This window comes from Dermacentor silvarum, chromosome 7 (assembly GCF_013339745.2).
Source record: "Dermacentor silvarum isolate Dsil-2018 chromosome 7, BIME_Dsil_1.4, whole genome shotgun sequence".
NCBI classification, from domain to species: Eukaryota; Metazoa; Arthropoda; class Arachnida; order Ixodida; family Ixodidae; genus Dermacentor; species Dermacentor silvarum.
In genome coordinates this window covers 67020386-67035383 of record NC_051160.1, presented here as the reverse complement: position 1 = coordinate 67035383, position 14998 = coordinate 67020386, and the positions used below count along the sequence as shown (strand labels likewise).

The 14998-nt window shown below is 48.2% G+C and overlaps 1 protein-coding gene across 1 annotated transcript; it reads right to left on the bottom strand.

Annotated features, from left to right (window-relative positions):
* Positions 1-584: 584 nt before the first annotated feature.
* Positions 585-14315, bottom strand: LOC119458934 (solute carrier family 22 member 7). Its single transcript, XM_037720789.1, has 2 exons — positions 13184-14315; positions 585-1330 (listed from the first exon to the last, which is right to left on the bottom strand). Exons 1-2 carry the CDS (start codon positions 14313-14315, stop codon positions 585-587), a joined length of 1878 nt encoding a protein of 625 aa, XP_037576717.1.
* Positions 14316-14998: the final 683 nt, after the last annotated feature.

Here is a 14998-nt window from a genome sequence, read left to right as displayed (position 1 = left end):
GGGGCACTTTAATTTTGAATATCGGCAACTGAAAAAGATAACATAGTTACGACGCAAGAGTTCCTCCATGCAAAATCGATAGATCTCCCCAAACGGTTCAAAATGGTGAGTTAGCTCTCAGTACACACACCATCGCATAGAAAAAATAAAATAAAAATAAAATAAAGTAAAATAAATAAATAAATAAAAATAAAAGCGGGCACAATACAAACGGTCCTATTCAAGTCACCCGCTCTGTGTTCGCGCCTCTTCCTGTGCTCACAAGTGGGAAGCAAATGGAGCGAAATCGTAATAGCAAACGAATATAAATGTTAAAACCGTTGCGATTACAATAAACTTAGACGTGGCACCTAGAGACAACTCGAGTTTATAGCGTCTATAGCGACGTCTACTTGTACTCAAATATTCATTGCACAATATATGCTTAGCAGCGTTCAAGAAGACTAAGAAAAATATCGACGAATGCTAGAATGTTCCACAGAAACGAAAAGAAATAGTGAGCCCGTCGCAGAGGCGAAACATAAGCATAAAATAGAAAAGACGCTTCATAGGGGGGGGGGGGGGGGGGGGCTCTCCTAGTGACGTCAGCGAGCCAATCTGTCACGCGAACTCATTGACCTGTCGGCAGCTCGGCTCCGTTCGCGGGTGACGCTCCGGGAACGCTTGCGTTTGACGCTTCCCTGCGAGGCGGCTCGCGCCACCCTGAGGGGCGAGCGCAGCGCCCAGCGGTCGGCCGCCATGTCGCGCAGCGTGTTTGCCGGCTGCAGCTGCGTCGTCTCCGGCAGCCCCAGCGCCATCACACCGAAATGGAGCAGCAGCGCAGCCGCGAAGCCGTACGTGGCGCCCTTCAACTCGGCCTGTGGGATGTCGGCGACGAAGGACGACACCAGAACGCCGAGGCGGCCGCACGCGTAACCAAAGGCGAGCCCGGAGGCTCGCACCACGGTTGGGTAGAGCTCGGCCGAGATGAGGAACATGGTGACGACGCAGAGGTCGAACACCAGCAGCGAGGAGAAGACGACGCCGACGATTAGCAGGTCGGGGGCGCGCAGGAGGTACATGGCCGCCATGGCCAGGGACAGCACGGACAGGGCGACCATGCTGAACGCCAGTGAGCGGCGCCTGCCGGCGCGCATGATGATGGGCACGTCCACCACGATTCCGGTCAGCTTGAGGAGCGTGCGGACGACGCGGACCGCGGTGCTGGTGTCCATCGCGTCGGGTGTCCGGATGTTGAAGAAGGCGGCGAAAGCGAGGAACCAGCAGCCGAACATGATGGCCGACCGCTTGCGCAGGCGCCGGTTGACGACCAGGTCTATGGCGTGCACCTCTGCGATGTGAGTGCGAAAAAATTCACCGACGATTACGATACTGCGTAATGCGAAATTGGAGCGCAGCTCTATACGTGTTTTCATTTCACGATATATTGAGGCAAAGAATTTGAGACATGTCGCAGAGTCGACAATCGTCGTATATCTCATCTGCGGGTCAAGTGCATCGGCTTTTTTTTTATATACGTGACTCGTCGAAGGTTCCACTGTAATCGCTGGTGCTGCTTGGCTTCCAGAAAGTTGTACACAATTCGCGTGGCGCATACGATCAGATTACAAAACAATAGCCGACCATGACAATCAAAACACGCGCGAACGAGACCAAACCAAGCAAACCAACCAAGCGCGAGCGAGAGCTGACGGGAGCAGACGATAGTACGAAACTAGCGGTCCGGGCTGAGACCACATAAGAGTACGCATCGAGCTGTCGGGCGGGTCCGCATGAAACCAGTTTCCCGCGCGCACGTCTCCGAAGGGGCCGCACTCATTGGTCCCCGCCATTCGCGGCTCGAGTCTTTCATTTGCGCTGTTGTGCTCGGCGGCCGCATTTCGATGGGCCCGTGTACTTAGATATAGGTGCACGCCAAAGAACGCCAGGTGGTCCAAATTATTCCGGAGTCCCACACTACGGCTTTTGTCACGATCATATCGTGGTTTGGGCAAGTAAAACCCCGTAATTATTTTTTCGCTCGCTCGATTACGCCGCCGCCGACGTTCGCCGCAGGAACGGGCCATTAAGTGAAACTGTAGTTGATGTCTACATAATGCGGCAGAGAACGGTTCTGTTAATAATAAGCATGCAGTGAACGGTTATGTCGATATTATAGGCTGTAGTATTTATACTTATAGTAAGAGAGAACGTATGTAACTGGCAAGATATAGGAATGAAAGCAAACTAAAATCTAATGGCACATATCTAGTCGCCCCAGTGACACATATTTATTTACTTATTTATTTATTTATTTACAAATACTGCAGCCCTGGAGGGCTATTGCAGGAGTGGGTGAATACAATGTGACAAATACAAATCACAAAAGGAAGCATATATGAAAACATGGTTAAAGGGAGTTCTCAATAGCATCTCCAAATTCTTTATGTGGTAAACAACGGATAGAACCAGGCAGATAATTCCAGAGTTCAATAGTCCTAGGAAAGAAACTGTATTTAAAAGTGTTGGTGCGAGCAAAAAAGACTGATAAGTTTAATTTATTGCTGTTTCTCGTATTCAGGGGCTTTGCACGGGTCAGATATGTGTTAGGGGAGGCATAATACGGAGAGTGAAATAAAGAGTGCAGAAGTTTCAGGGAATTGATGTGACGCCGGTGGGAGAGAGGGGTTAAACCAAGCATATGCAGATGAGATGAGGGTGAAAACATTCTGTCGTAGCGGCGGTATATGAAACGAACCGCCTTTTTCTGAACAGATTCAATTTTCTGTTTGTCCGAAATTTTGTAAGGGTTCCATATGGTAGCAGCATATTCAAGAATAGGTCTTACAAGTGTTTTGTATGTAAGGAGTTTAGTTTCTTTCGGGGCAACACGTAGGGTTCGGGTCAGGTAACCAAGTTTTTTCAATGCTTTGTTGCAAGTTGTTAGAATATGATCTGACCAGGATAACCTTGGAGTGAAAAGGAGGCCTAAATACTTATATTCATATGCGCGCGGCACAAAAGTGGATTTATAGGAGTAATTAAAAAATGAGCAATTAGCATGCTTGTGAAAGGACATGACGACTGTTTTTTTAAAGTTGATGTTCATTTGCCAGCGTACACACCATTCACAAAAGTTTATAAAAGATTGATTCAGAGTGTTATGATCATTAGGTGTAGAAATGACGTTGTAAAGAACGCAGTCGTCTGCGTAAAGCCGAATTTTTACCGAAACAGAGTTTGGAATGTCGTTAATGTAAAGCAAAAAAAAGCAAAGAACCCTAAAATAGAACCTTGGGGTACTCCGGAAGATACTGATGCGTCAGGGGAGTTTGATAAATTAAAGGAAACATACTGTGAACGATTATAAAGAAAACTACGGATCCAGTCAACAAGAAGAGGGTTATTAAGGATAAGGCTTAGTTTATGTAAAAGTTTATGATGTGGTACAGTATCAAATGCTTTGGAGAAATCAATGAAGAGCGCATCTACTTGATGACCTAAATCAAGAGCAAAAGCGATGTCATGAGTAAATTCAGTTAATTGAGTGATTGTGCTAAAACCACTACGAAATCCATGCTGAGCGCTGCACAAAATGTTATTAGAATCGAGAAAAGTAATAATGTGTTTATAAATTATGTGTTCGAGGAGTTTGCATGAATGAGAAGTTAAAGAAATGGGTCTGTAATTTAGAAAGGATTGTTTCTGCCCTGATTTGAACAATGGAATGACTCTAGCCCGTTTCCATGAACAGGGAACTGTACAAGTAGACACTGATTTCTCAAAAATTAATGTTAGGTACTGACATGTCCAAAGCGCATAACGATGAAGGAACACATTGTTGACATTGTCCGGACTGCAGCCTTTTTTGGTGTCAAGATTTAAAATAAGGTTCAGGACTCCTTGCTTAGATATTTTAACATTGGTAATTGCACAGGATATGTTAGTTGACGTGGAGCAAGGAGGAATTTCACCATTGTCCTGTGTAAATACTGATTGAAAATAGTCATTGAATGCTTTAGCAATAGCACCAGGATCACTTATTTCTGAATCATCTAATAAAAATGTCTGGGTGGTATTTTTCATAGGCGAAATCGAACTCCAAAATTTTCTTGGGTTATTTTTAACCAAATTAGGTAGAGTGAACTGATAATAGAAGTTTTTAGCTGCATGAATTTTTTGGCGAAGTTCTTCCTTCATAAAGCGAAACTGGTCATTTGTTTCGGCATTCATATGGCGCTTCCGACGTGCTCTGGCTATTCGACGCTTCAAATGAAGTATTTCCCGTGTCATCCAAGGAAGGTTGATGTTTTTCTTTTTCGTTTTTAATGGCACATAGCGCTCTATGCAAGTATTAACAATGGTTTCAAAATGGGATACTATAGCATTGATATCACTGGAAGTGCATATCCGGGAGAATCTATCAAATGAATTGCTTAATGTATCAAGTATGGATGTATCATTTGCATGATTGTAATCATAAAAACTGGTATATTCATAGTGGCGCCTTGAAACTGAAAGATTAATAGTAGCAATAACAGCTTTGTGATCGGAAATACCGTCAGTAATCTCACACTCAAAACCACTTGTAATGAGCGGTGCATTTAAGAAAATCAAATCTAGTATATTGGACTCTCTAGTAGGATCAGATACAATTTGTTTCAATCCAAGGGATAGTGAAAATTCAAGCAACTCTCTAGAAAGATTGGTGTTATCACCTGTTACCGATAATGAAGCCCACGAAATGTTAGGTACGTTAAAGTCCCCCATGCAGATTAAATTTGAAGAGCCAAAACCGCGCTCTTGGATGAACGCGTTAAGGATCGTTATTTCATTCGGGGTATGTTTGGGAGGTCGATAAAACACACCAATGATTACATTCGTTTTATTAATGTGCACCTTACACCAAATCGTCTCGATTTCAGGTGGGGATTGTAGTACAGAATACTGTAGGTCAGAGCGCAAAAACAGAGCAACGCCTCCACCTCTGCCCTCTTTTCTGTCTACTCTTAAGACGTTATATCCTGGGGGGGGTTACCTCGCAGTCATATATGTCGCTATGTAACCAGTAAAACCATATACCCTGTAAAACCAGTGCACATACTCAGTGCACGTACCTAGCCGTTTCAGTGGAAAATACACAGTCGGCTTGTGCCGCAAAATTTTATATACACTATCACCGGGATCGGCCCAATTAAAGGCGATATACACCGACCGCCTCACTGCCGCAGTAACGTGGCTGGACTGGGCGAAGAATTCTTCGCATTAGAACTTCAAAACAAAGTGTGTGCAATGTCTGTCGGATGAGCTAAGAAATGAAATAAGTTTGGTAATCTCCAGCATTACCAGTGGAGCGTTGCACATTCTACGTACACCACCTCCCGCGTCTTGAGTGCGTCCCAGACAATTTTTCTAACGCTGAGATGTTCACATTTCCTAAAATTAGCGCAACTCGGAATGAGTCGAGGAAACAAGACACACAAGACAAACACATAAGAAAAAGATCAGAGCCCTTCCACTACTCTGAAGATAGAAGCCAGCGAAGTTGTGACCCTGGTGGGTCTGCTATAGCAAATATTTCTATGGTGAATTTATATATTATCATTATTGACTATATTGAGCGTCTTCGGCATGTTCGTCAAAGAGCAAGGACACCAGCGTCTTGTTTTCGTCCGGCGCGATGGCCAAGTATTCCGTTTGCTACGTCAAGTCCGCCCCATCGTCATAGACTAGCGTATGAGCCGCATTGTTCATAGCCGCGGGGCACAAAGGGGCACAAGGATTGGTGGGACGCGCCGCCGCCGAGTATCGCGACACTTGTGAAAGAGGCATCGGCCAGTTCCACGACGCCACCGCTGCCGCGGTGCATGCTGGTACTTGTAGTCATACGGCCGCTCCAGCCGCCCGGAGTGCCTGTGCGTCCTGTTTCCGAACGATTTTTGGCAATTTTTATGGTTCGTGTAGAGCCATCGTGCGATGGGTGGATTGACCTGCTGCGTTCCTGGGTGCTACAGCAACAACACAAGAGACAAAGGCTTCGGATTCTATGTGTTTTTTAAAGAGCGAAAGCTTCGAGAGACGTGGATCCAACGAATTAATATGTGGTACTGGTAATACACAGCGCGAGAAGAGACACGGAGACGAATAGCGGCCGCATGTCGATGGGGGCGAAATGCGAAAACACCCGTGTAGTTAATTTCCCGGAATTTATAGATTTGTCGATTATCGATTAGCTATTGAATTGCTATCGATTGGCTATCACAAGGTACTGGCCACGTATTTGGGCTAGGCTAAGCACTACCAAGTCACCCCCAGCATTTTCCGGAATTGATTGATTATTGATCGATTATCGATTAGCTATTGATTAGCTATCAATTGGCTATCGCAAGGTATTGGCCACGTATTTGGGCTAGGTTAAGAACTGCAAAGTCATCCCCAGCATTTCCCGAAATTCATTAATTATTGATCGATTATCGATTAGCTATTGATTGGTAATCGCAAGGTATTGGCCACGTATTTGGGCTAGGCTAAGAACTACCAAGTCATCCCTAGCATTTTCTGGTATTTATTGATTACTGATTGATTATCGATTAGCTATTGGTTGGCTATCGTAAGGTATTGGCCACGTATTTGGGTTAGGCTAAGCATTACCAAGTCATGCCCAGCATTTTCCGGAATTTATTGATTGATCGATTAGCTATTGATTGGCTATCGATTGGCTATCGCAAGGTATTGGCTACGTATTTGGGCTGGGCTAAGCACTACCAAGTCATCCCCAGAATTTTATGGAATTTATTGATTATTGATCGATTAGCTATTGATTGACTACCGATGACTTGGCGATGATTGGCTATCGGCGTTTTTATGTTAAAAAGTTGTCGCAGTTTCACCTGAAAGGTGAAGCATCAATTGCGATAGCAAATTTGTAGAGAGCTATACGGAGTAATGATGTTAGCTTTATCAGCTGTATAAACTTGGACATGCAGCAGCACCGGCAACGCGCAGAACTGTTGTCGACGCCGTCGGCGTTTTGCCCGCGTTCGCTCAAAATGCGTGCGGCGTTGGTGACTGTTGCCGGAGCCTCTGATATAAATAGGCACTTGGTGCCGCAGCTAAACGTCGCCTCCCTTCCCTCCCCCTTCCCCCCCCTCCCCCACGGCCTCTCGCGCATCGGAAGAAGGCGCGTTTGCTCTACATATATGGTGATTGTAAAGGAGGAAAGAGACGCCTACTTCTGCAGCCCTTAAGGAAGCACGGCGCAGAACGCGCGTTTGTTCTCCGCCGTGCGTTCACCCCGTGAAAGAGCGCGTCCCTCGCGCCCTTTCACTCGCACATACAGCGTTCGGTGGCGCGCGGCCACGATTTCATCTCCATTGACGCCATACGGAACCTCACGGCGACGGCGACGGCGACGGCGACGCCGACGGCAGAAATCTGCTTTTGAGTGTCCATATAATTGCTATCGCAATAAAACGCCGCCTGGCTTACCTAAGAACTTCTAGATATCGCTGTTACCGAAGTCTGCAAGTCGTACGCGAAACCCATGTAGGTAAGCATCATTAGGGCGCGAAAGTTTTGGCGCCGCATTTCAAACCTGTCTCCAACATGTATACAAATCCTATTATGTCCGTCGCTAAGCAAACATAACGTTGCAGTCACCGAGATGCACGTGTGCCAAAATAGTAACGCAAAACGACCGCATGTACTACATACTAAGCTCGAACAAATACGAAACTCAACGCGTAATCAGCGGGTAACAACCGAAATGAAAGAGCAGCAGGCACTTTTCAACGTTCGCCTCGCATGCTGCAATGAACAGCCGATATAATTTCTCAAAATACATGACGAATATGTTTCTCGGTGGTGGAGTCGCAGAGATGTCTGGGAAGCTCGTGCGCAGTACTCAACGAGCGCGGACTGCGGTGGTGTGGTTGACCAGTTGGACCAGTTGACTACAACCAAGATGGTGGCAGTGCTACTTCCGGAAAACCGGCGCATGCGCAGATCGGTCGGTGGGATCGGTCTATTGGCCGTCCATCATCCGTTTTGACACCTGTGCTAAGGCAGCCGACGTCATGAACAAAAGGAACATGACCGTCTCGACGTATAGTGTGGGACCGCGCGGTGGTCCAGGGACTTAAAGGAGTCCAAACTCACTTGCTACAAATAGTTTTTCTGTCTGTCTGTCTGTGCTAAGGCACAACTGGTCGGGAACTGCCACGCACACGGAGCCAACCAGCACACACACGGAGCCAAAGCAAATGCTGATGATTATATAATTTTTTTATACACGCAGACACGATCCTGGGGAACCTAGCCCTTAACAGCTTCGCTGTAAGAAACAGGAGACCTAGTGGCGCTGAACTTCCCTGTAGTTTATTTCTTCACACCTGTGAAAGCTTTTACACTAAGTGAAACAAACAGCAAACAATGACGCAGCTCTTTCTACTCGTGCCGGCAGACCAATAAATGTCAATCCTTTACGCAGTGATGCTATGTATGGCGTGCTTACACACATCTCTTCAAATCTTTGGAATGGCTCCAGCTTCTCTTATTTCGCGTGTCAGCCGATTGTGATGGCGTCCGATAATAGCACATCTGTCGAAGTTTGGGGCACAGCTACACGTCTTGCAATCAGAGGCCAGCTGAGATTTTATTTTTAACATTGTTTCTATGCTCGCGCAACCTGTCATTAAGAGAGCTTCCGGTTTAACGAATGTATTATTTGGCACAAGACAAACGAAACTAGTACACCACGTACACCTCGCCCACAATAACAAATTTGACTTTGTCTTTTTTGTTTTTGTTTTTTTTTTGCAGCTGCGACTTGCCAATTTCGTAGAATTGGTGAGGTTGCAAAGCGTCACAAGCTTATCCGGAGCAGAAAAATCGATGCAAACATCTGCACGATGAGCGACCTTTTGTAAGCTGTGGGAGACAGCATGAACCATAGTGTTTCCTACAATAATTATTGTATGAAACTATGGCGTGAACGTAAGGTATCACACTTAATTACTTTGGTGTGTGCGCAGAACTTGCACCTTGCCGGTTTTTCTTGCCGAAATAGTTTAGCATATGTTCTACCCCGGATAGCTGTATCAACCTGGGGTAACCAGCATCAGACAGGCGTTTGCTCTGGTCTTCAAAACTGGAAACCACAGAACGGTGTCCGGGTTTCTTAAGGGCGTTCTTTAAGAACAGGTTACAAATTGGTCTCTTAATAAGTTCAGAATGCGCCGAATCGTATGGAAGAAGAGGCTTGTTCAGTCGTGGTTCGTACCTCGAACAGGTGTGATCTTGGAAACAGAACCAACGAAGGTAAAGAAATTCAACGGTGCTGTTTAACGGCCATTCGAAAGTCGCATCAATCGGTGCGAGGCACTCCCCAAAAGTGGGTAATAACATGGAAACTTCCCATTCTACTTCCAAACAAGAGCTAGTCAATAAAAAATAGAAAATCGTCCACGAACATTTGTGATTTCGAGCTTAGAAGACAGGGTCAAGCATAAACGTGATAAATATAAGTCACTTTATCAGTATGGGAGCGATGACAAAGCCAATACACGTGCACGCCCCCTTTTTTGCAGATAGCGTCATCCAACAGATAAAAGTGGAAGCTAGGTATAACAGTAAAATGTCTAAAAATGACTGCATGACATCAGGGCTTCGTTCTGCAAACGTGTCGCGCCAAATTCACCAATGGACTGTTCAATGCTTAAAAGCAGGTCTGTGGGGGGGATGCACTAACACAAGGTGTGTGTAAGCACATGGTCTATAGTGTGGGCATTTATTGTGCAATTCTTCATCATCTGTACATTATCATCATCATGCGTGTGCCCCTCATCTTCATCGCGCGTGCCTACGCAGTTTCCTCGGCATTGCTTCCTATTTTCGCCGATTCGCGATTTCGCCTTTATAGCTGCACCTTTACACCACTTACTTCGTTCTGATGCTCGCTTGATGTGGTCACCTGAATGTGAATCTGCCTTTGACCAGCTAAAGGGCGCCCTCACATCTGAACCTGTCCTGTGTCATTTTGATGAGACTACACCCACACTCTTGCACACGGATGCTAGCGGCCATGGCATCGGTGCTGTGCTCCTCCAGCGAGACAACTCTTCGCGTGAGAGAGTCGTTGCGTATGCCAGCCGCGTGCTCACACCTGCCGAGAAGAACTATACCATCACCGAGCAGGAGTGCCTCGCTGTCGTTTGGTCTGTCCAGAAATTTCACTCTTATCTCCACGGTCGCCATTTTACCATCGTTACGGATCATCACGCCTTATGCTGGCTTTCCACACTCAAGAACTTGTCAGGGCGTGTTGGTCGCTGGATTCTTCGTCTGCAAGAATATGACTTTGAAATCATCTACAAGACTGGTAAGAAGCACCAAGACGCAGACGCTCTTTCTCGATGCCCGCTTCCTACAGCCGCACTCATTAATGGTTCCGTCACCACCTCCAGTGACGCACTCACTGACGTCTCTTCTACGGCGGTTTTGTCCTTCGCCGCTCTTGATCATCTAACTTCGCACGACCATGAATCATTTTTGACTCAACAACTCGCTCACTCGTACTGTCGCCGTATTATAGACCGCCTTCGTGGAGCTTCGCGCCCGCCTAACGCCCGGCTTCGTCGACAGCTGATACAGTTTAAGCTGGAAAACTCCGTGTTGTACCACCATATCCACAATCCTGATGTACGACGCTGGTTGCCCGTGCTACCTCGTTGCCTTCGTGCGCGTGTCCTTAGGCCTTTCATGACGATTTGACTGCTGGCCACCTTGGCATCCAGAAAACTTACGACCGCATAAAAAGTTGCTTCTACTGGCCTGGCCTGTCTACCAGTGTGGCGAGATACGTGGCTTCCTGCGCCATTTGTCAGCGTCACAAACGTCCAACATCAGCTCCTGCCGGGCAACTACTACCAGTATCATGTCCTGCGGAACCATTTGAGGTTGTTGGCATCGATCTCTATGGACCACTTCCCATGACTCCCGCCGGTAGTCGATGGATAGTGACAGCCGTCGACCATCTGACCCGCTACGCCGAAACAACTTGTGCAAGTTCAACATCGGCTTCCGAAGTCGCTGCCTTTATTCAATCCACAATCCTGCGCCATGGCGCCCATCTTGTCCTTCTGAGCGACCGCGGAAAGACATTCCTTTCCCAACTGGTAGGCGAAGTGCTCAAAGCCTCTGGCTCCACTCACAAGACTTCATCAAGTTATCATCCTCAGACCAACGGCCTGACTGAGTGGTTTCATCGTACGCTCTCTGACATGATAGCCGCCTATATTCAACCAGATCACAGAAACTGGGCTACAATTTTTCCATTTGTCACCTTCGCGTATAGCACCGCCGTTCAACGCACAACCAGTTACTCGCCATTCCACCTTGTTTATGGCCGTTCACCCAGTTACTTTCTCGATGTTTCTTTCTTCTCTGCCCCTGTCAGTCCATCTCGATCTTCCTGCGAAGATTATGTTTCCCGCCTCGTCCATTGTCACGAGCGTGCCCGCCTCAACACCGCAGCAAGACAACGGGACCGCAAGGATCATTATGACGCATGTCACCGCGTAGTATTTACCAGCCTGGCGATGAAGTGCTGCTCTGGACACCAGTTCGCCCTCCTGGGTTGTGCGAGAAGTTTCAGTTTATTAGCCCCTACACGGTCCTGGAAATGACTTCTCCAGTTCATGATCGAGTGACCCCTGCTGTTTCCTCAACTGACCGACGTTGCCGCTCTACCGAAGTGGTCCACGTTTCTCGTATGAAGCCCTTCACGCGGCGTTCCCCGTACCTTTAGGCAGCGGCCAGGATGGCCGCTTTCGCGCGAGGGAAATTAGTGTGGGCATTTATTGTGCACATCTTCATCATCTGTACATTATCATCATCATGCGTGTGCACCTCAACTTCATCGCGCGCGCGGGTGCATCATCAGCGTGGACTGTGCCGAAGGCTGTTCATGCCGGTTGTGAACGGCGCCCTTCTTCGCCGTGCCGTCTCTCGGGCTCAATAAAAGTCCGCCCTTACTGTGACGTCACAATGACATTATCACGTAAACAATTTACGTTCTTTGGTCTGCCGGCACGTCTATAAAATGAGATGTCTTTGTTGTTTTTCCACATATAGTATAAAAGCTGTCACAGGTGTCTCAAACTAAACCAGTCGGAGTTGGAAGTTTAACACCATTCTGTCCTGTTTATTACGTGTTTATTCGTACGCGTCACGCTTCCTTCGCGCATTCTGAGCTGCGCTAATTCAAGGAAATGTCGTGGAATATAAACTCGCCCAAACCACCACCCTTGTGCACTGGGATGTTGCCAAGCATAGCCTGGAGAAGCGATTCATTAGGTGTAGCTTTTGTGAAGCGCAGTCATCATCATCATCAGCCTATATTTATGTCCACTGCAGGACGAAGGCCTCTACCTGGGATCTCCAATTTTACCCCTGTGTTATGCTGGCTTATTCCAACTTGGACCTGCAAATTTATTAACTTCATCACCCCACCTAATTTTCTGCCGAACAAATGATTTAAGTCTCCAAGTTGCGTTCGTCGTGCGCGACAGTGAAAAAATTTCGGCAGGAAGATTTTCAAATTACGTTAACTTAGCCTACTTTTTTTCCCAATTAGCCTTTCGTTGGCCGCCAGAAGATATGCAGAATGGTGGGAAATAGAGCTTGTTCATATATCGTTCTTAATTTGGGAACTTGTTTGGTCGTTTTCCGCCGTTGCCAAGTTACCAACAGAAGAAATACGTTTACGTGAACCAGCCAAAGTCGGGACGACTCGGCCTGTGGGGCCATAACACCGTCGTCGGGTTCATGTGAACACTAGCGAGTAGGACCTAGCGAGTTCGGTCAACCTGCTTTCTAGGGGCTGGTTGACTAGCCCAACCTACATGGCGAGACGCATGTGAACGGGGTCAAGGTGGGGAGGGTTCAGCTCGACTACTGACAAACAGCTTGCGTTCGGTTCGTGTAAAAGATACCAGAGCCATTGGCTTTTGTTTTGCCGTTATCTGCAACATTTTCCATGAGACTTCCAGGAACATGCTTCCAATTAAACTCGCGCTAGTACCATTTGACCTAATTGCCCAAGTCACTGAAAGGACACTGCCATCTCTTTTTGTCTACACCGAAGCTGAACAGCGAAGCCCAACATTAATGACGTCTCTCTCTGCAGCTTGTTAAAGAGGAATACCTTGGTCTGGAGAGAAATCACTCGGGGAGGTTGTTCCCTGATGCATTTGCTGGTCCTGCTGCTTCTTGATCTCCGACTTCAGCTCGGACAGGCGCTCCTTGAAGACGTCCGGGTCCACCCTGTTCACGCCAGCCGCCCAGGCCAGAACGTGCTCGGCGCGCCTCATGTTGGACGCGGCCAGAAGCCAGCAAGGGGACTCGTTCATCAAGTACACGGCCAGGACCAGGGTGCTCGTGGGCACCATGAACGCCACCTGGCACACGTTCCAGCTGAGCTCTAGGCTGTAGAAGATCTCGCCATACAGCGTGGCCGCGATCGAGGCCACGGCCATGGCAATGCTGCAGAACAGAGTCCGGTGCTGCGTGTCGGTGACCTCGAAGAGGACCACGAGCGACGTGACGAGGACGCTGGTGACTGCGGCGGACAAGATGGCGCGGAGGGTAGCGAACAGCAGCACGGTTCTGGCGAAGGCCAGCGAGACGCCGGCGATCATGAGCAGGAAGAGCCATATGGAGAGCACGGGACGGCGACCCATGGTGTCGGCGGCAACACCGGCCAGAGGAGCACCTATGGCGCCTCCCAGCGAGTAGACCGCGGACAGCACGCGTAGGATCCACTGGCGGCCGCACACTAGGTTCCACTCTACCACGATGGAGACAACTCCCGCGTCGGCATCGATGTCGTAGTCCCAGCCGGCGTCGCACGGGACCGAGGTCCGGTTCTCGGTGTCCTCCGAGAGGGGGAACGGTGGCTCGTACCGAAGGCACGGACTTCGCGTCTTGCCGTCGAGCTCCAGAGGCACGCTGACGTTCTTCCACTCATCGGCCGCGACGTAGGTGTAGTCAGCCGGAGGCTTGCACCAGTGGTCCACAGGGCGTGCGAGGCTGGCGGGCGCCCTGACATGGGTGATGGCTGTGAAGAAGGCCAGCATGGTGCAGAATAGGACGTGCGTCTGGAAGCGGCCGTGGCCGAATATGAGGATGTGGTCCAGTGGCGACGAAAGCACGGCGGTGGGAGCGGTGGCGGGAACTGTTCCGGGAACTGTGCCGGAAACTGTGCCGGGAACTGTGCCGGGAACTGTGCCGGGAACTGTGCCGGGAACTGCACTGGGAACTGTGCCGGCGAGATCCATCTCTTGCAGAACCGCGCGGGTGATCGGTGTTGTCGAACGGACCGGGGGGGCGTAGTTCGACGGGCTCGTATGTGACTTGCGGCGATGACCGGGCATCTTGAGCTAGGATGTCGGCCGCGTGAGCTCATATAATTGCCTCGTGAGCATGCATGCGTGCGAGCACACGCAATGTCGATGTTGATGTTGAGTTCTTTCCAGTCGTCACGGGCAGCAGCGGGAGGACGACGAAGATGATGAAGGACGACCAACTAGCAACAATTTTTATTTCTATTTATTCAGTTTATATATAGGCTCTCTCAAAATCTGTGTTATAAGTTATGTGCTAAATGCTTTCTTCTGAATGTTCGACTTTACCCCTTTAACGCCGTGCGTTTGAATCCATCTAGTCTGGTCAACCCCCCTCGTGGGTACGGGCCATGTTTTGCGGCAACAACAACATCCATGGAGGAAGGCAACCTCGAAAACGTAGAAGAAGAAGATCGCTGCTCGGGGGATGCAAGCTTCAAATTACTCAACAGTGGTTATAGTGACTGATTCACTGTCAGTATGTACATCGCTCACTTCATCTGCAGACACTACTGTAACCAATACATTTAAATTGTTAACCCCTCCTAACTTAAGTCTGGTACGATTGGTATGGGTTCCAGGCCATCGTAGTATATTCTTAAATGAAATGGCTGACA